Here is a 22,649-nt window from a genome sequence, read left to right on the forward strand (position 1 = left end):
TCTTGAAAGTATAATCATGTATAATCTAAAAATATACATATTTAAATACGTTGTAATCTAAATCTGATTAAAATATTAAAACGTATTTTTTTAATTACCTTTTACTAACTGTTTTATGTAACTAGCGACATATGACATACTACATACTGCATTTAGACAATACTATTGATATTTAGACTTATTTAAACACATTTATGTTTGTATTGTGTAACCTATTATAATCGATAGTTTGTACTCAAATATACAAATTAAATAAATCTTGTTGTTTTTATTCTTATGTAATTTAAAAATAGAATAAGTACATATTTAAAAAATATTTGAATTCGAATTTGATAACCCATTACTTCGATAGTTAGTGTAAAAATATATAAATAACAGAATAATAATATCTTGATTTCAACCTATTTTTGGACTCAAAGAGCCTGACAGCTGCATTATATGTACATATAAATATTCGTAAATGTACAATTGTATTTATTAACCATCGTAAATAAATTGTTGGTATAAGTACTATATTAATCGATTTAGTTAAACCAAGAAAAAACAAACGTTTAATTTCCCTTTTTAAACGACTTTAATAACTAAATTTTCTTACACGTACGTTGTTAACGCTTAATTTTGTATAATAACAGAGGATTACTGTTACGAAACATAGTATAAACAAATATATTAATGAATTTAATAGATAGTATTTTATCGAACTGTTTAATTATTTTTTTTATAATTATTAATAATTTCTTCTGGCTTACTTTTTAATGCTTCCAACAAAATTAGAAGTAAAACCTTTCTGTGTCACAATCGTTTCGTACAAATGTTATTTGCGTTGCATCCAAATTCGATAATTGTTTTTAATCAACCTAATTAATTTTACTTCTATAAAGATTTAACAACTATAGCAGTGTCAAATTATATTTGATCCGTCACCAAGTAATATTGAGCCTTTTTATTATTGTTTTCAGTAATGTGGTTTTGTTACAGTTAGGTATATTACGAGCAAGTTGTGAAAATTTCCCAACCCCTAATTGCTTTAGGGAACTGGTGTATTAATCTTGTGATGTGGGTTTGGACTAATAGCTCAGTTACTTAGTTTGTACATTCGCCTAAGGATGTGGTCATCTGATATTTAACTAATGGAATACTTTGGGTCAAGATTTGTTGGTTCAAAATTGTTATTAGCGTGGGTGGGTATTATATCGAACATTCTAATAGAGATGATTTTAACGTTTAATTTTAGAATGTAATACACAAATGAAATTCTTGTCACTTTTTATCACATTTTTTTTAATTTGCCCTGAGTCAATAATTTGGTGTACGTCAATTTGGTTTGAAAAGTATTTAATTTCTTTATTTTCGGTAAAGTAATGTTTAATTTTAATTAATTTGATTTGTTTTTATTCTGTCTAGTTTTCAATTATTTATTTATGAGAACCTTACTAACTACTGAATAATAATTAATTTCAACAACAATTACTTAGCGTCAGTTTAACATCGAACATGATGAAACGAATGTGTACTACCATTTCCAGTACATAAACAATAGTTCAATACAAACAGTGTATGAAATATAATTTCATTACTAAGTACAAATTATTCCTATGATTTCCATGGAATTTATTTTATATAGAAGACAAATTATGAATTTAATTTGAACTAATGCTTTTATAAGCATTTTTTTTTTTACTCGAAGGAAAAATATTTTATTTAAGGTATTCAGTATTATAAAAAAAACATCCTGACGTTTCGTTGTTTATTTAAGAGTTATTGCGTGAAACGTAAAACACCTCATAAAATAATATATTTGTTTCCTTTGTCAATATATACTTGCCATTCTAAATCGCAATTGGACAATATCTTTCCTGTTCATAATATCAGCCAATCGCATTGCTACGTATTCTAATCATACCTTCAGACGTCAATGATAAGCCACGTTTTGTAATTGAAACCATTTTACTTTTAGTATCATGTCTAATGGCTGCGTTATTTTATTAATTTACGTGAGTGACAAATAAATATAATTTAGCTTACCGAAGAAATTACTACATTAAACGTGCTTCAAGTTTCTATAATCACGGATACATATAAAGCTTCAAGAAGAAATTACGCCATCTATGAAATTCTAGTGCTGCAGTCGGTGTTTGGTAAGATTTTAAGTATTTTATTTATTTTTATATATTCCTATGGTTAATATTTATCAATGAGACGAATCAGTTATGTGATTATGTATTCAGCGAATTGGCGCGTTACTGTGAGTACTTGATATTTTCTTATTTGAAATAATAAGCGGAATAATTATCAGTAATGTCAACAACATTAATTTTATCGTTATTTTCCTTTATAAATTCAACATTTCTTATCATTTACGTTCTATACATCAATAAAAACAGCTATGTATACATTTTTTTACTCAAATAAGCGATATTAACTTATTTTTAATAATTTAATGCCTAAATAATATTGAAAAATATAATCTTTGAAACACTTCTTACATTTTATTTAAATCAATATGTAATATATTCTACTGTCTACAATCTGTGTTATCTCTCTCTATCTCTCTCTCATACTATGAACTTAAACCAATTATAAATCTCAATGTTTTTCAAAGTGACATTTGAAATGTTCAGGAAATAACATAATGTACAACAGAAGTGTAGAGAACAATTTAATTAATCACTTTCTTTTATTAACATTTAAGTTACTAATTCACACGTCTAAACATTCACAAACATACAGAGTTACTACATATTTATATATTTAACAGGTTTTTACACATAGCAGCTACTGCAACATGGTTGAAATTTTCAGGCAAAAATATTTAAAAAAATTGTGTTTAAGACCCGAGTAATGTATAAATATGTATGATCGATACAATATAAATTAAACAACTGAAATGACTTTTGTTTAAAAACAAATTATACTCAGTGATTATGAAAAAGTGCCTCTGTTCTCTATTTTCAGCAAAGAAATATAACAAGTATAAAAACAGGATATGAAATAGAAATGGAAATCGGACCACCAGTGAAGAAATTAAAACATTCAGGCAGCTACTGTGAAACTTCCACTGATATCTTCGACAGATATATACAATTGATTGATAACAAGAAAAATTTAAAAGCAGTTCTCAGTGATGAGTTTGATTCACCACTGAAGTTGGTTAAAGTATTTGTTGGTCATATAAAAGATGTGAAAAATATATCAAAAACAATTCTAGCATTGAATCAAAAGATTCCATTGAAGGAATTGCAACATTTGAAGAGAGTGCGACGGCAAGATGTGATTTTGTGTCCGACAAATTTCTTTAATGACACATCCTCGATACAAGATTTTATTGAGTGTTACGTGCCTGAGTTGAAACATGTGTTTGAATATTTCAAACAAGTCGAAGTGCCTTTAAATCCTCCTAAAATCGACAGACATTTTCAAGAAACTAAACGTATCTGGTCGTGCAACTTTCATCCCAATAAATACTTGGAAAAACTGACAGGAGATGAATTCTTTCCCCCATATGATTTAAAAAATCACAGATTATTCATGAAAGTAGTTTTCGAAGTTGCAAAATTTTATTCAATTAAGTATAACATTGATTCTATTGACAGTACATTTAAAAATATAAATGCAACGATTGTCGTTGATCCGAATTTGCAGACCATTGTTGCTTTGTCTTTTGATAATAGACAAGCCCATCCTGTACAGCATTCAGCAATGCTTGCCATAGACAACGTGGCAAAGACACAAGATGGTGGTGTGTGGAATTCAAAGGAAAATAACAATGAATATGTTGGTGTACCAGAAGATGTGTTGCCATATTTAAAAGAAAAATTTCCATCTTTGAAATATTATCAAAAAGAGTATAAGAATGTTCTGGAAGATAAAATCAAATCAAAGGAAGGGCCCTATTTATGCACTGGTTATTATATATATATGTTAAGGGAACCATGTGTGATGTGTTCAATGGCGTTGGTGCATTCTCGGGTTCAGCGCGTGTTTTTCTGCATCGGCAATGATGAATGTGGAGCTTTGAAAAGTAAAACTAAACTGCAGACTATTGCATCGTTGAATCACCATTTTGAGGTGTTTACAGATTTTTTATAGATATTCAAATGACATATCAATATTAAAATTATTTTTAAATCGAATGATATTTTTTTGTAATAAACTATTTAAATATTATGTTTTTCAATGTACTTCAATTCATTATATTATGCCATCTATACTCTATTCCAAAAAAAGGAAAAAAGCCAAATAAACAACATTTGACAGCAAATTGACGAGAAATCGTTGGTCGAGAGCTTGATTAATCTATGAAATTCACTATGGATTTGCGAAAAAATTGCGTTTTGAACGTCGACGAATCTGTTATCGGTATTTTGGAAGTAAAATTAAAGTGGATATAAATAGTTAAGTGTAATAGTGTTGAATTGTAAATAATAAATAAATATATATTAATCATAAACTCTTAGTACTGAGCTACATAGCTGAGTTATTATCAATTATTTATTAGCAAATCGCATGAAATACGTAAATCTTTTTTCCTACTTTGATTGGAATAGGCCATATACTTCACATGATAAAGAGAGATAAAGCGAGATAGATAGAGAATCACCTAACAAAGTTTTCTCAAAAAAGGAAACTCGGTAAAGTAAGAGTCAAATTCTTGTTTCAATATAGATTTCAAAGCAAAGAATTAGGTACTTAAGAGTGTCTTCGTAAAATGTTTATATCATAACTAGCTGAACTGCGGCTTTACCCGCGTGAATTTATAAAAGACAGACTTCTAACCCCTGTTTTACCCCCTTAGGGGACAGTTTAGTAAAATTTTTAGCGGATGTCTACACCCTATAAGGAACCTACCTGCCAAATTTTAAGTTTAGTCGGTGTTATTGTTTCAGAGATTCCGTGATTAATCAGTGAGTGGTATTCCGCTTTTATATATAAAGATGTACATCTCTATTAGACGGCACAATCTTTTCTGGCAATTTCAATAATCATCAATTTTAGACGATTTACAAAAGAATCTTAGTGAATTTGTGAATACACGTGAACCTGCCTCATGAGTCACTCCGTCCATTTGTATCGTATGAAAATCAGTTCAGACGCTCCGGTGGACTCTACACGTGTAGTAAAAAGGATGGGACGCAAAATACACTTAAACGAGTATATTGACTAAGTGTACAGTGCTCCTCTAAATTAGACCAACGGTCTCCTCCAAGTCTGTATATTATATTAAAGCTCAAGCTAGGCTGTAATTCTTTTCACGGTAGTGTTGCTGGTCTTTTAGTGCGTATGCCGGTGTACTAGGGCACTCTTGGCGTCTTGGGTACTGGCGTGCTCCACATACCCTCACTTCCACGAGGGAGAAATAAAAAAAAGGGCTTTAGTAGGAAATTACCTTATATATTTAGTTGTTGAAAATACATTTGTAATATATTATCTGAATTAAAAAAAAAACAGTATACTGAATTCATTATTAGTATTTATTTTCTTTTTTTAAATAGCTAGGCGGACGGGAAATCGGTACCACCTGATGGTAAGTGGTCAACGTCCATAAACATTGGCGCCATAAAAAAATTAACCATTCCTTACATCACCAATGCGCCACCAACCTTGGGAACTGATGATGAGATGTTATGTCACTTGTGCCTGTAGTTACACTAGCTTACTCAACCTTCAAACCGTAATACAACATAACGTAGCATTGCTCGTTGAACATATGAATGGGTGGTACCAACCCTGGCGGTGTCGTACAGCACCCTACCAGCAAGTAAATAATGAATGTTGATTAGGTACTATTACAAGACTATTTTTCTGTGACTCTGATAATTGATAGCCTAATCGTTGAAGATGATTATAGGCTATACCATCTCCTGAGACCCACAAGGTCGGAGCAGGAACGCTTGATTTGGGCGAAACCGCGCGAAGCGTCTAGTTAAATAAGAAATAATGCTTCAATAAATATCGTTTATGTGTGTAATTTATATTGAGTACTGTATTTTTTTTTGTCTTTTATCTGTGCCGACAGGACGTCGATTATTTCGCCAATGTCACGTGCGAAAGAGTACTGTATTAATATTGTAGTAGTATTTATATAGGTATATCTAAATAACCTTAAGGTTGATTAGAAGAGATGGCCTTCAGGCTTAAGCTTTTGACCGTGTTGTGTACCAATTACATTGATTTCGGCAATACAGCTTTATTTTTTGTTACCTAACTGAAATTATTTCTATGCGAAAGTAACTGTCTGTTGTTCTTTCCAAACCCTTGCCCAAAATTTGAGAAAATTTTAATAGAATTTGATAAAATTTGGTATGAAGAACTCTTGAACCCCCAAGGAAAGATATGGGCTAGTTTTTTTTATTCTTAATACATGCGGTCCAATCATAGACGCGTACGAAGCAACGGGCGACAGCTATTGATATAGTATATGTATATATATGTATATATATATATATACCAGAAGATGCAGCGTATTTTGGCAACGGCTGCCGGAGGTTTTGTTTGTGGACATATAATTCCCGTCTTTGAAAATTCATAACTTCCGTATATGGGTTGAGTGTCTCGTCTTTATGTCAATAATTCAATTTAAATGATAACCATGAATGGTTAGCATCCTTGAAATATTTTACACGTTGACTAAACACTGAAAAGTCAATACGTGTGTGTGTGTGTGTGTGTGAATACATTCACACACACACACACACACACACGCACATGATAACTACACGTGTGCCGTATAGCTGCTACGACAATGAGACTGATTAATCATTGCTGTACGAAAATTGGATGTGATATTTTTCTATTTGAATATTAATTTAATTACGTGTTCTGTGTTTGTAATTATTTCTGTGTGATATAAAACACGTAGACAATGTTATTTATTTTGAATCTACACATATAATAAAATTTGAGTGTCTGTTTGTAATATTAAAATAACCGCTTTTTACTTTTTACTTTAAATGCATATACGCGGTACATTGACCAAAATATCTGGAACGGCTGAACTGGCAGATAGCTGACGTAATAAAGAGTAACTTAGGCTATTTTTATTTTAGAATTATATGTAAAATAACAATAAAGACACGCTGCAATGTCCAAATACTGTCCGGTACCGCGAGCAACCCTCGCGCATGCCACCACCCCGCCGTCGCGTTGGGTGCCTCCCACCAACCACAATATCACAAAAGCTGCCTAATATATAATTAATCAGTTATAGTAAAATTTGTGAACTGAACAATAACTTTTTTTTGTTAAATTCAAACGCGCACGAAGTCGCGGACACGGCTGGTATATTAATGGAAATATTAAAAACACATTAACTATTTTAATAGTAAGAGTACAGCTTGTGTAAAATAATATCAAACTTATTTTATTAATTATATTATTAATTCTGTGAGTTTATTTGATATACATATTTTTACGTCTTAACTTCTGACTCGATCGTCATGCAATTTATCATAATACACGTTAATAATAATCAGTAGGCACCTTTCGTCTAATTTTATTGACACGTCTTTACCTTTCCTTACAACTTTGTTGACTGTTGCTGGTCTTCGTGGGATTCTGAATTATAAGACTGGTCTGTTATGCTCTAATACGGGTCGACATTTATAGGGCGTAATCCAGAATCTCCTTTGAAGTGTCGCCGGTTGTGGCTTAAATAGTTTTGTGCTGCGTTATCACTGTAATCATTTGAATTATGTTCCTGATTATTTAAGAGATTTTTCGTGTGACGTTTTGTAACCACTGCATGGAATATGCTAACGTACAATTGTTTTGTCATTGTCGTCATCGCTTGTTAAGGATAACCGTGTCGTATGCTAGTCCCTGTGTTTCATTTATTATAGAGGTGTTGGATCCTCTATTGTCGTAGCCTTGATCTGATACAATATATTACCAGTACAAATTAGTACTTGTGTCTGTTAAGTATAGGGTTTAGGCTAAGTCTTGGAGATCGTAACGCCGCCGTACTTACTTAGACACATAAACTTTATCACTTCACACAAAAATAAAGCACTTGTACATATTACCTATTGTTTTTGGGTCGTATATAATAAGGAAATAAAATATCAACAAATAATTTTAAAATATTTCTACAATTAATGTGATTTCACGCAATTTCGTTATTAAACCGTAGCTATCGATGGTTAAGTATTTCATTATCATGAAAAATAATGACTTCATTCAATGACATTCTTTGAATTATTGAGTCTTGAGAGATTACAGGATTAAAAATACGTTGGCTGCTGATGTTGTTGTAATTATCTCTTTGTTGCAATAAACTTAAACGATATAAATTTGTGTACGAAAGCTGCCCCCAATAAGAGGTCTTGCAGCCAAAGTTTGAGGTGCGGAGAGGAGAATATATCGTGATACAACAAGTGATATTAAATATTGGTATATTCTTTTGCCACCGATATGGCATTTCATAAGCTACTCAGGTAAATTATTTTTGTTTTTTTATTTAACTGTCTTACTACAAGTTTAACCGTAAATGTTTACTATATTATTACTATTAATAATATATATAATATCACGCTTCATGCTGTAGCCAAATAAAGAAGCGGACATGTTCATTTTTAGCTGGTATAATACTCTTTATTAAACAGCAACTTCAGCACAAGTGTCCGGTTGCAAGCAGTGTTCTGCGATCTTTCTTCCCCCAACAAATAATTTTAAGATACCTGGGGTGCCTCACCGATGGTCCAATAGTTCACTATTATTGGCTGTTGTCAAACGCGCGGCGTCCGGCTTTTACGCCCCTTTCGCCCTCGACTAAGACGGGCCTGAGTTTAAAATTAAATAATAAATGATTACTTTCTGTCATTGATTTCGAAACGAATTTAAGTCGAAACAGAGATGACATCTTTTAACAAAAGATTTTATAATTTATTCATTAATTAATATAATATATGATAATCAGGGTAATAAATAGGATAATCATATATTAATATATGATACCCTTTCACTTGTATATAATTTAGTAAATACTTCGATGATTATATTAGATACGACATTAGTGACATATTGCCGCATCCATAGTATATTTTAAATCGTTGATGTTCAAACTTGCATAACATTATATGGAATGATCTCATGTTATAATGCGATTGTTTTTTTTTTTATTTCCTAGTTGTTGTTCGTGACTCCGCTCGTATTTATTGGAGACTTAAGTAATTTAAATAATATTTTGAAGTTTATAACAGTAAATTAAATCATATTAAATTAATGTTAAGTATCATTTTAATTTTATGTTAAATAAATATTTATGTCATTGTGCAAAAGTTGGCAACATTTTTTTTTGCCGTCAGTAAGCTTCAAATAAGCGAGCTATAATGTTTTATATTTGACGTATGACATATTTGAATATAGAAAAAAAAACTTCAATAATACTGTCGTTAAATAAGAAATATATTATCTGTATTACTAAGTACAGTTAATGAATGAAATTGGCCCCAAAATCACTCATCATTGGTCATTGTATGCACCAATTGTGTCCCCCCTCATTGTCCCACTAGGCACATGCAATCCAGACAGTGTTCGGATTTGACCGCGGATCGTTGCCTCCGACGCCAAAAAAAAAGGTTAATTTTGAAAAAAGTACGTTTTCAAAATGGCCGCCGTTCTATATATTCGTGCATACGACGCTTTTTGGTGAGTCGTTGATTTTTCGAATTGAGAATGTTTAATATTATATAATTTTACCGGATTATTTTAATTAAAAGATTGAAATGGATATCATTTATATATTGATGTAATAAAAAGAAACAAAATATATTAAAGATAAACATTGTAAGATATTATTAAAAGTTGTGTTTTTTTTAGTAAGTGTAATATTACTAACAGTATATATAATTCATATTATTTTAATTGAATAAAATTTAAGGGTGATACTCCCTGTGACTACGTACGCAGGAAGTATCACCCTTAATATAGTTTACATTTTAGTATACATTTAAAACAGCTTTTAATACATTTAAAGTATTTTACATTCTCCCTCATCACGAACTTGGTTTCCCTCGTTTCCGACTCATCTCAACCTTCTAGAAATTAAAACTGTACCCATCTCGTGAGCACCGGTTCAAACTCACTACAATAAATTCCACTTAAACTGAACGCAATCGACGACACTGGCAACACTAATATCCTTATCCCAAAGGAATAAGAGCTACTATTACTGAGCATTGTCTAAATTGGTTTGTTTATCGGTAATTGTGAAATAAGTGTCTTCCCTTCTTGCTATTAGATTTTCGCATAAGATAACGACTTATAAATGGCATGTAACTCGAGCCGTAGGTATAAAGGAACTGCGTTACTTTTACGAAAAATACGTCATCATGAGTTTCATTGATAAATATAGGTTTTGTTATTTTTTCTATTTTTTTTAAAGCAATTTTTTTTAATGAAAATCGGCAAACTCTGATAACTTCATATGTTATATGAAGTGGTCTTAATTTTCAACTTAGTCGAAGTTTAAATAAATCACATTTTGACCGACGTTTAAAGTATGATTACTATCGTAAACTACGAAACAAAAAATAAATTTTATCACATCCCTTTTTTGTCAGCGATTTCGCGCTAAAGATGTACTAATATAATTTTGTAACTCATCTACGACGTAACACCAGTGGCAGACTAAAAATAAAAAATAAAAAATCTCTTAATATTTTTATTGGTTTTACTTAGACAGTAATTTATAAAAATGTAAGACCTATGACACAAATAGGAAATACTTAAATGAATTCCAACTTTTAAAGAAAAAATAATGTTTTTATTTAAATGAAAAATGTATCTAATAAATTTTATTTTCTATTTTTCCCAGATATAAAGTTACATCACGTCAAGTGTTCGTGCACCCTTCGAAAGGGAGAGAGAACGACATTAAGACGCAGTTAGAGAGAGACGAGCATAGTTTTATCGCTTGCTCTTCCAAAAATATTAATGGAAAAAAATAGACCGGCCATCTTGGAGTCGGTAATGAAGATTTCGAATGGAAAATTGTTGGTGATCGATTGACTACGAATTTTTGTTGGTGTTGGGATAACATTAATGGTGAGTTGACTATTGTTTTCTTTAGACCTTTAATCCCGTATTATTGCAGTATAATGTTAGACTCGAATAATCGCTGTTCTTTGAACAGAGTTTCATCAAAATTTATCTAATAGTTTTGGTTTGGCTGTTTGCACAAAAGTAAGAATTTTTGTCAAAGATTCTAAGTTCTAGATCCTTCCAGTCTATGTCCGTTTCAGTCCTTTTTAATAATTATTTTATGGTATCGGACTGGCAAATGGGCCACCTAATGGTACTTGGTCACCACTGCATTGGTGCCGTATGATATATTAATCATTTCTTATATAACCAATGCGCCATCGATCTTGGGAACTAAGATGTTATGTCCCTTATGCCTGTACACAGGCAACCCTCATCCTTCAAACACAGAAATACCTAGTATCGTTGTGTTCTGGTTCCGATATTAACCACGAGATCGAAAATATAACAAGTCTTGTTTATAATTACACTGGCTACACTGGCTCAGATTCCGTTCAAACCGCAACACAACAAACCAAGGAGATTTGTTGATGTTTGACGTTAAAATAACTTATAATCTTGGGGTCGAATTCCCGAATCTATTCAGAAGAAACTTCGAATCACAACTCGACCGTCGTCTCACTAGGATATGACAACGATTATCTTTCGATACGGTGGCGATCGAGTGACAATTTGTTAGAATTGGGTAAAATGGGGGTGATCTTTGTAGTGTTTTATGACTTACGCACGAGTACTGTAAGATCTAAGTATGATTACTCTGTCATGATAATTAATACAATTAGAAAAACTTTTATCGACGTTTATTACTTAGTTCTTGGAATTTATGATAGATACTAATTAATGGAATTATAAACTTTATCACTTTATGTTGAATAAATAAATAATAAATAAATACAGTAGCGTGACTTCCATACATAAGTTATGCATTGAATTATCATGATATTTACTCTATGCGCTTGACTGCCTCGTTGGTCTAGTGGACAGATATGACGCCGTAGTTCCCGAGGTCTTGGATTCAGTTCAATGAAAAGTTATTGGGTTATTCTATTGAAACATTCTTAGTAACAGGCCGAGTCTGAAATTTAGACGTATGCACACTCTCGTGCCTCGGAGGGCACGTAAGACCGTTGGACCTGCGTCTTAACTCATTTCGGTCGTGTCGGATTTGATTATGACGTCCCATTGGATTATGAGATTGAGGGAGTAGAGTGTAGCTGTGTAGCGCGCACACTTGTGCACCGTATTATGGCTAGTGTAGTTGGCTGGTCTCCCTTGAGATTAGTCGCCGTGATCAAAATCGATCAGGACGACATTATCTTGTACTGAGTAAAAAAGAAACCAGTGTTGCCAGTTTTGAATATAGATATTACTGGATAATTGTGTGGTTAGCGAATTAATGATTTTCCGGTCCAAGGGATCCGTAATAACTCCCAATGTCCTCTAGCTCGGTAAAGGTTTCCTCTCTTGAGAAGTTTTGGAGTTTAAACTTAGGTCCGAATATAATTATTCTATTCCCATTCTCATATAGTCTATAAATCAAGTATCTATATATATATATATATATATATATATATATATATAAATGGGGGTGAAATGTGGACAAGGTATACATATATACTGATATAGTTTACTTGTTGGTTGGGTTTTGTGCAAGCCTGTTTGGGCAGGTACACCTTCTCATCAGGTATTCTACCGCCAAACAATAGTACTCAGTATTGTTGTGTTTCGGCTTGAGAGGTGATTGAGACAATGTAACTACAGGCACAAGGGATATAACATCTTAATTTCCAAGGTTGGTGGTGCCATGTAAGGAATGGCTAATATTTCTAACAGCGCCATTGTCTATGGGCGGCGGTGACCACTTACAATCAGGTGGTACATATGCTCGTCCAACCAATACTGTAAAAAAAATGATGTTGATAATATCTGATTTAATTTATCGTTCACATTAAATCGTATTTTTCAAAAACTATTTCTAAGAACATATATACTTATTTTGGTCAAACTTCACCATAAATTAATAAAATGTAAAAATTAATAGTAAATCGTTTTGCTAACGGTACATGTATCAGGTGATCGAACGATACATTAATTTGTCAAAAAATATTTGAAATAAGTCGAAACGCCTGTTAAATAGAATAAAGCAAATGAATTGAAGCCCATAATTGCTAACTATGTTACGTAAAGCCAGATAACATATTTTAAATATGTATAAAAATTCTGCTGCCAAACATTAATATTTTAAAGGGTATGAACGGCTAAGAATAGTAGCATAACAGCTTAAATCTCAAGGTTGGCAGTATGTCATAGTATCTTTGTCTGTATTCCTGGTATAAATAAAAAAAAGTTGATAACCGAGGAAGACTAATCAATAATCATACATCTTAAACGTCTTGAATGGGATGGAATGACTTCCCCAAAGAAAACTATTATTATTAAAAGTCCACGTGTAATAATATCTCACTTCTACCCTTAAATGTTACATAAACAGACTAGCTGCTCGTCGCGACTTCGGTCTGCTAACTTACAGATTCTGTCTTATGTACCGTAGAACCGTTAAACGTTAACCGTATGTCTCAAAAATAATAATTTCCTCCTATCGTTGCAACTTCCACCAACCCGCATTGGAGCAGCGTGGTGGAATATGCTCCATACCTTCTCCTCAACGGGAGAGGAGGCCTTAGCCCAGCAGTGGGAAATTTACAGGCTGCTAATGCTAATGCTAATGAATAAAAAATGTCATGGAATAAAATCTGTGACTCGGCTTGGATCATAGTAAAAGTCGTTTCCAGATTATTTAAAGGGGTTGCCCCCCTTACTACGTCACAAATATGGGTACACGTATGATATAGATGTATTATTTAGATGTTGAAAAAGAGTAACTACTGAGTTTCTTGCCGGTTCTTCTCGGTAGAATCTACATTACGAACCGGTGGTAGCTTTACTTTAAATAGTTTGTTAAATGACAATTCAAAAGTGCTTGTAAAAGCCTACTTGAATAAAGTATATTTTGATTTGATTTGATTTAATTTCAACATTTATATTATTTACAAAGGCGTATATGACATATTCTTAAGATGGTCCCGTACCAATAAAATTCGCTAAGCGAACTCCTCGAAACAATATTTAATAGTCTTCAATATATTTCAATTAAAAGAAACGACAGTTGCACGCTCCTCATTACAACTGATTGTCTCTAATTGTCATGGTGGACGCCATCTTTGAATTAAACTTTATTTTGTTACTTAAATATTGCTCCGAAAATTTGTACTCGTAAAATATTAACGAAGTTGAAGTCACCGAGTTTCGACGAGAAGAAATTTAACATCGTTATTGGATGCTAAAACTTTTTATATACAAACTTTTTATTCATGATATTTTGTATACTCGGACTTTGTTTTTTATGTGTACGGTAGATACACAAAAATCTATTTTGAAAAAAGAACACTATTTTGTTTTGATCCGGAAAGTTATAGTTTTTATTTTCTCCTAAAACTTCATATTTTGAAAATAGATTGCCATTCATTATAAAATTTTGCAATTCATCAATTGTTTGCAAAATTTCAGGCAGATGTTTTACAAACAAAATCCCCAGCGAAACGTGCAGAACCCGATACAATGGCTATGTACCCATCGTCTTGACCCGTCAATCGCGTGACCCTGCAAGCAAAATGGTCCAATTCTACACATCCCCGGCCGCCATTGGTCAGCGAATTAACGATGTTCCTTATTTATTCATTTGACCGTCTTGCTACCAATTTAGCAATAGAGTCTTGAGGACTTCGCACATATACGAATATGTCATAATTTTTCGCGAACAATGGTGGTTTAAACCATGTTTCTAAGAGACGGTGACGGTTGGATTATGGCTATACTGAAGTGGATATTCGCCAAAATGGCTGAGGTTTTCTGAACAGCTCGTTTACTGGATATTGTTGTGTTATTGTGACAAGGACGGTGTCCAAGGTGAGCTTCTGTGAATTAGGATGAATTGATGGTACTTTGTGCTACAATTACTGTTTCCTGTTTTTGATTCTTTTTATAGGTTTTAGTGTTGTTTTTTTTTATTAATTTTATGAATGTGTTCCATATTTGATTTGGTGATTTAAGTGATCTCAGCCAATCGGTTTATTTTTTTTAATTGACGTTCATTTATGAATAAAATTGTAATTTTATTTTAATTTTAAATAGTGATTATTTCAGATTTGTTTTCATACATGTTAGTGTTTTCTACAACCTTCGAGTAAATTGGATATTAAAAAAAAAAAAACAATATTTATAAATGTTTAATTGAAATTGTTTATAAAATTATGATGAATGTAATACGATTCCGTTGAATGAACAATACGTAATGTGTGTCAGTGCATACCTTATATGTCTACCCACATATATATTTGGAAGATGCAGCGCGAAGCGCGTCGTAGTTTACATGTCATAGATTAGAATCCAGAATCGCGTCAGCATTTTCCCGCCATTTTGCATTGTATCGTTTTGTAAAAATGACTTTACTTTAAAAGCCACAGATAAAATAGTAATTTTAATGGATCTTAATCTTTATTCCATTTCACGTGTCGTTTTGTTCTGGTAATTTCCAGAATAATAAAAATTATACCACTCGTTTATATTTATTATTTTGAGTATTTATTATGTATCATTTAATTATAACAGATAATATATACAAAAGAAACGGATACATTTATGACTTATAACTAATTTTTTTTTCTCTTATATAAATATTTGAAATGTTATTATTAACTTTGTTTTATTCATTCATTCATTCTAAATAATTATGTATATGCTTCCATTACCCTTTACGCCTATGGTTATATTTAAAATCGTTTTGTTTTTTTTTTTTAATTTTTACATAGCCGAAGGAATAATTAATTTGACTTAACATATCTACGAGGTGTAATCTTTGGATAATTACAATACGTAGGGTCGTATTACTTTCAGCAAAGTTAGTTCATTTCTGATTTAGTTTCATGGTGGTTATTGCGGATCGGCTGCGTGAGGTAACTTATAATTTATTTTTTTGCTCTTTTTACAATCCAATGAGAAAAACGTGACCAATTTTAAAGTTATGAGTTTTAAGTTTTTATAATTTATTTCATATTAAACGGTGAACAATGTAATCGATAAAGAAACTGTAAAACAATTCTGAGAGATATAATCCACTAAATGAGAACCGAACTTGATGGATGAAGGCCTTAGTGTTTGTCCTGAACTCTTGAGAGACGACGCACCACACAGTATCCGCCAACGTAACGCAACTGTTCGTGTACGAGTCTGTCCGCAGACCGGACAGGTTCAAACATTTCGAGTATTACAACACAACTTAACGGCGGCAGTGATGTCAATAGATTCAATCAGTGCTCCGATCAGAAGTGTTTCCCACCCCACCGACTACGTTCTTCACCGACTTCTCACGACGAACGTCATTCTCGAGCTCAAAAGGGCTCAAACTTCAACGTCTAGTACCTACTCGCCCCCACGTCCGGTGACGCTGTAAATACACAATACAAAAAAAAAAAATACACAACTTAGATGTAGCATCGCCAAAATTCGTAAAACCGATCACATCTGAATGAAGTGATTTCAAAATCACCAATCTTTATTTACTTCTTAAGCGAAAATGATCATTATACAAACGCAATAATTTGTAATGTCATTGACGTCATTCGCCAAATTGACGATCGATGTTTTTTTTTTTAATTTGTCGATGTTTCATTTAAATTGTGCCGTACTATACGCGGTTTGGCTTTGTTAGGTGCGCGGTGGATTCCGCGTGTGTGGAGCGTCCTCATCGTCACTCCGAACTGTATCTTAACACCAAAGGTGTGGGATTTAAATTTAAGCAAAACATTTTTAGTATCGTTTTATTGTTTAATGTAAACAAATTTGAAAATGCTCAAAAATAAGCTTTATTTTCCTTGAACTTAATTCTTTGGGATTCAAAATAAAAAGGAAGTTCCCTGTTTGGTTGTATTTCTTTTTTAATTCTGTCGTTTATGAACGGATGTCGAAAATTGTTTAAGATTTCCATGAGGTCCAATATAAATTTAAAAAAAAAAATTGACGCTTAGTGATGGTACACTAACTATCAAAATATGCTAGTGAATATATTCCCGAAAATTATTAATGATTTATTTTATCACTGTAGTTTTGAAGTCAGTTATTATTGTTAAAATATTATTTTATATGTTTTGCGCTCAAATAAACATAGGATTGACTAGTTTTTATAAATAGTAGTTTTAAATTTAATTTAAAAGTATAACATGACGAAAAAAAATCAAAAGTGCTTTTATGAGCATACTTGAATAAAAAAAAATTGATATATAATTTATGAAATGTAATTCAGTGTATCAAGAATAGTCTTAGGTGGATTTTTTTTTGTGTGTACATCGGAAACCGTTTTCTGTTAGACCGATGGTTAGAGTAATGGAAGAGTATTTACTTATGTTACATGCTCCTTGAATAGAATTGGGGCTGTTAGTTATCTATTTATATACGTCTTACTTTATTTTCTTGGACTGATCTCTTCTCAGGCCTGACGGACTCCCCTTAACCCTAATTAAGGGGGCAGCCGAATTTAATTTTACTGTAATATATGTTTAGATATAGTAAAATACAAATATGGAAGGCGTATTATCAACGTTTAATAATTACTGACTGACGTTGGTGATCGAATTAATTTGTTAAATAATAATTAGGGGTCCTCATTCCTTTTTTGGCGATAGGGCTTCCAGATCTGCAATTATACCTAATTGAGTAGTACCTAAATGACTAGTTACTTTCCTTTACACTCTATCGAGATACCTCTCGATAGAGTGTAAAGGAAAGTAACAGCATCTAAATGTCCCAATACTGGGCTACCACACTGCTCGAATGCTTGTTCGTGGATAAACATTGCAGATTTTCATCTGCCACAGGTTTCCTCACAATGTATTCCTTCAGGTCTGAGCGCGAAATGTATTATAAATATAAATTAAGCACATTAAAGGATTGGAGCTGATGTCATGGAGATAAGTTTTCAAACCTTGCCGAGCCATCATAAACTATAGTTTTCCTTTTGAGTTTTTGTTCACTTTCCGTTGTTAGGTGAATTACAGTACTGAAAATACGACCTTTCTAGACATAAATAAGTTGAGGTATTACTTGCTAATGGTACTCGTTTTGTTCTTCCAGGAGCCGTAATCCCACCGCCTTATCTGATCAAGGTAGCATCGAGTGACGTTCCTCGGCCGATTAAACCCTCAAAAAAGAGGCCACATGGAGGCCATTCTAAACTTCCTGCGAACGTATTTAATCGGCAATCGCTTCACGACAAAAACGTTTCCAGGGCTCGTGCCCCACATACAGTATCATATCTGCCGTTCCAGCACCAACATGCTATTGAAAATCGAAAACCAACTTCTGCAACGGCATCGTCAAAGAGAGACAACTGGTATCAAGAAGCTGTATAATTCATTCTTCGTTCTCTTCTAACCTAATCGCCGTTCAATACCGTTCATTCATCAGATCATCAGTTCATTCAGTGACTTTTGTGTTGTGCGGGCGATGGCCCGAGTGTGATGGAATATTTTGAAGGAGCAAAGGACTATATTATGCATGACAGTCGTAAGGAAGACTTCGCTTGGGAGTCGTCAGTGAGATTGACTTTGGTGGGAAGTAACGAAGACTTGGGGATGTTTCTCGAAGAGAGAGAGGGTAGGAAGCGGAAGTGGCACCAGGGAGAGGGGAAGATGATGAGGCGGGAGGATGGAGAGGAGAAGGAACAGAGAAAGGTGCCGCCGAAAAAGATTATGGGTGAGTCTATTTTACTTTTTTTTCGGCGTATTTTCTAAGGTATTTCAACGTATTTTAAATTTTCTTAAACAAACAGCCGTTATTAAAATTTATTATTTTATAAATAACTCTTAATCTAATATCGTTGATAAACTCTTTAAAGAGCCTTTAATTGAAACCTATGGCATATCTTCTTGTTTTGGAGCTGTCGGAGCTTTGGATGTCGAACAGTCTTGAGATCAAACGGGCACGCCTTAAAGATCTCAATGATTGTACAACATCGGCGTAAAGTTGACGAACTCGCAAGGCATTCTTTACATATTCCAACCGCAACTCTAAGTGCTCGAAATGCTCTTCAAAACCGCAGCGTTTGTTCTATATGAGGGTCAAGTATTTTACCCAACCATCTGGGAGTGCGTGGTGGGTTGTTTGGTAGTACCTCGCTGGTTTTTCGAACCAAAGTGACTTTTAATGCGCTACCAGCCAAGAAATGCCTCGTTGGTGTATCCAGTCCTGGATTCAAACCACAGCTCGGGTCGATAAAAAGTTATTGGGTTTTTCTATCGAAAATTCTCAGTAACAGCTCGAAGTCTGGAAGTTGTGCCTCGGAAAGTTCGTATAGCCTAGTTGATCCTGCGCCTGACCTCTTTCCGGTCGTGTCGGATGTGCCGTTCTATCGGATTATGAGTTTGAGGGAGTAGAGGGTGCACCTGTATTTGCGCGCACAATTTTGAACAATAATTTGTTCTGCGTACTTGGCTAGTCTTTAGATTGGCTATCGTAGTCAAAATCGCTCAGCACGACTTCATAATCATCAAGATATTGAGTTCCTTATTGGAAGGCACGTCTCGGTGGGGTCCCAACCATTTATATTTTATTGAATCGATAAACATCAATATATTCAATAGCTTTGTGTAGGTTTAGGTTTGAATTGAAGATTTTTTGAAATCGGACTGGGGAGGTGGCGAGGTAAGGGCATTCAAACGAAGGAACTCTTCTGATGCTAGATGTATAGATGTGATGTATTCAAAGTACCTGTAATACGCTGTACCTAACAAATTTTTTGACATAATAACTAATGTAATACACTTTTTTGGACGATCGAAGATTACCATCGATTTTTCCAAACCGATTTGGGAAGCATCAGGAAAAGTGAATGTTCGTTCTTTAAAGGCCGGCAATGTATTTGCAAAGACCAAAGTCCGGTGTTGCAGATTTCCAACGACGGTGGTAGTCACTTTCCATCATAAGAGCTATCTGCCAGATTGTATTGTACAAAAAAAAAGGAAAGAAATGTTCAGCTAATTGAAGATCAGCTATAAATGCAATCATAATCATAGCTAAGGGCACATTCAATCGATTAACTCACTAAGTCAAAAAAAAAGTACGATGCCACAGCAGAAACAAAAGAGAACTTCTCTTTGCTCGCCGTCAAAAGGCAAACTACCTATCTCTTAAATAGTTATTTCTTAAAGACAACCTTTAGGTAGACTCGAAATTGAATAAAGCGTTGCGAAAGTATCCATATAAATGAATTAATATTACTTTGATATTTATATAGAATACCAATTCAAAATAACTGAAACAACCGAGCCAACATTATTATCTTAGCGTATGTGACGGCTACGTTGGGCACTCGCCGTACTAATTTAGTAGTATGCGTTAGTGACCAACCGTTGGTCGTTAGTTGCCTGTGGCTTCGTTTACGTTTTAGACGTTTCCGTCACGTGTTAAGTTAGCATAAAAAGTATGTCCTTCCTTGTAATTCAGATTTGTTTTTTTTTTACAAAATTTAATCAAATTCGGTTCAGCGGTTTGGCCGTGAAAGAGCAACATACAGAGTTACCTTCGATGTAATATTAGTATACATTATTCAAAGTTTTTTTTTTATTGATTACTTGTCTTTGAATTGTTCTCAAGCGTTAATATATTTCATTGTGTCATTTAATACATAATATAGATAAAAAGCAACTACGTTCCAACGTATAAAAAAATGATCCATATCAATAAATGATGAGATTCATAGAACTCGTACCAGAAGTTAGAGCGCGTTTCGGAGAAGGTATATAATATAGTCTTACCCGAAAGGGGTCCGTACAAACCGCGACGATATATCTTAATAGTTAGAAATCATTTAGTTTACAAATAATCTTAGTAGTGTAGTTAGAAATTAATCTTTATTTACACTTGTTTATTAAAAAAATTGTGGTTTGTGGAATTAAATTTTTATGTTAAATGCGAAAATGTGTCTGGATGGCTGTTGGTTACTAAATCGCGCTAGAACGGCTGAATGAATCTGAATGAAATTTGACACAGATATAGATAATATTCTGGAGTAGCAGATAGGTTACTTTTTAAATGTACCTTAGACTACCTAAGACTGAGACAGATGAAAACTAGTATTAATACATAAATAGCTGCGCCCGGCAGTTATACTCGCTTTGGACTAGTGACGTGACAATATCGATTCGATTGAACTAAGAATATACATAGTTAGTAATATTTTGATTCGATAAAATTCCTCTTGTAAGTATTTAAACAATTAACAGTCGCGTTACGAGCATACGATCTCGTTATGTATCGTTAGATAAGCGTGAGACTCGATTTGGCAAAGATTAAAAATATTCCAGATGTGGTTTCATTTCGCTCGCAGTAGTTGATTTTAAAATTTAATATTATTGTATGGTTAAATGCGTTTTCAATAATTAGATTTTATTAATATTTTAGTATTGTAATTTTTTCATTTGTTTATTATGCAATGCGTGCTCGGTGGAGGAGAAAAATATTATGATATGAGAAGTTAAATTTTTTATGAAACTGCCAACAGCATCACCTACTAGGTTCAAACAGCTTAGAATATTATTTAAATACTAACAAAAAAATACATCCAAATCGGTCAAGCCAAAAGAGAAGATGGATGAACCCACTCCGAAATTATATGTACATATATAGAAAAGGAGACGACTCATGATTATTGATCTGTCTGTTTGGACGTCATTGATTGATATACGTCGAAACAAGAAGCCGCAAGTGTGCTTAATAAAGTTCGTCTCGGTAATAATTAGTGCCCGTGATCAATATATAATAGATTTCTTGCTTGTCGACAAAAATATGTACTCATTTTTAAAGTGAGCTTCGCTTTTTTTATATTGGACTGGTTGTCGCCTGTTCTGGATTGCTTGCACGGTGCTAAGGTCATAGCCCACTTAGAGCCACCCGCACCGCCTCGTCGCACGGCGTCCACTCGTTGTCGACAGTTGGTCCACGGACCAGTGGACCCCGCGCGATCAACGAATGAACGCCGCTTGGTCCACGAATTTTCGAGTAGTTTGTTAACAATCGGTACTAGTGTTACGTAATGTAAAATTTTACAAACCGTGAATTGACACTGATGGCTGTCGCGCTTGATGAAGAAGAAAAATAAAGCTTATCGGGGGTTCTAATGTGCTGTGACCTTTAGACTGCTGTTCCTTCGTTTCAAATTTTATCAGACAGACGGGAGTTATTTTCGCATTCATAATATTAGTATAGATTCAGTAATTACTTGTTTCTGATAATGCGTTCTATGTAATTTGAGATATAAAGTGAGTTTACAGAACACAACTCTAGGTCTAGGTTTTGTAACCTCAGCGAACAAGCTATTGATATTATGATATAAATGTTATAGTTTATCAATTATGTATAAATTGATTACATGTTGTATTATCTTGTGGTTTTATTACTTTATGATTAGAAAGAGCTAAAGTTTGAGTATTTAATTATAATACTAGTTGCTGCACGTATAGCCTATCCCATTCGAAGAAGGCAGATAAACAAACCTTAGA

At 33.3% G+C, this 22,649-nt stretch overlaps 2 protein-coding genes across 5 annotated transcripts in view; both read left to right on the plus strand.

The window, feature by feature from the left end:
• The first annotated feature begins 1,896 nt into the window (after window positions 1-1,896).
• LOC113391846 (probable inactive tRNA-specific adenosine deaminase-like protein 3) lies at window positions 1,897-18,795 on the plus strand. Of its 3 annotated transcripts, XM_026627949.2 has the most exons (3): window positions 1,936-2,138; window positions 10,814-11,043; window positions 18,226-18,795. In XM_026627949.2, exon 3 carries the CDS (start codon window positions 18,310-18,312, stop codon window positions 18,523-18,525), a length of 216 nt encoding a protein of 71 aa, XP_026483734.1. In that variant the 5' UTR covers window positions 1,936-2,138; window positions 10,814-11,043; window positions 18,226-18,309; the 3' UTR covers window positions 18,526-18,795. The 3 variants fall into 3 exon arrangements, with proteins under 3 accessions (XP_064075533.1, XP_026483734.1, XP_026483735.1); XM_064219463.1 differs by lacking the exons at window positions 10,814-11,043; window positions 18,226-18,795 and adding an exon at window positions 2,956-4,165 and having other exon boundaries at window positions 1,897-2,138; XM_026627950.2 differs by lacking the exons at window positions 1,936-2,138; window positions 10,814-11,043 and adding an exon at window positions 14,790-15,006.
• LOC113391823 (transcription factor CP2-like protein 1) overlaps window positions 18,570-22,649 on the plus strand; it is a 46,722-nt gene continuing 42,642 nt past the window's right edge. For both annotated transcript variants that reach the window (XM_026627911.2, XM_026627912.2), the window contains exon 1: window positions 18,570-18,846. In XM_026627911.2, the coding sequence (XP_026483696.2) occupies window positions 18,612-18,846 (235 nt within the window). In that variant the 5' untranslated portion in view covers window positions 18,570-18,611. The remainder of the gene's footprint in view (window positions 18,847-22,649) is intronic.

Source organism: Vanessa tameamea, chromosome 28 (assembly GCF_037043105.1).
Source record: "Vanessa tameamea isolate UH-Manoa-2023 chromosome 28, ilVanTame1 primary haplotype, whole genome shotgun sequence".
Lineage (NCBI taxonomy): Eukaryota > Metazoa > Arthropoda > Insecta > Lepidoptera > Nymphalidae > Vanessa > Vanessa tameamea.

Bases quoted from the DNA above. Each gene is read 5' to 3' on its own strand.
- LOC113391846 (XM_064219463.1), top strand. From the start codon at position 2,998: ATGGAAATCGGACCACCAGTGAAGAAATTAAAACATTCAGGCAGCTAC.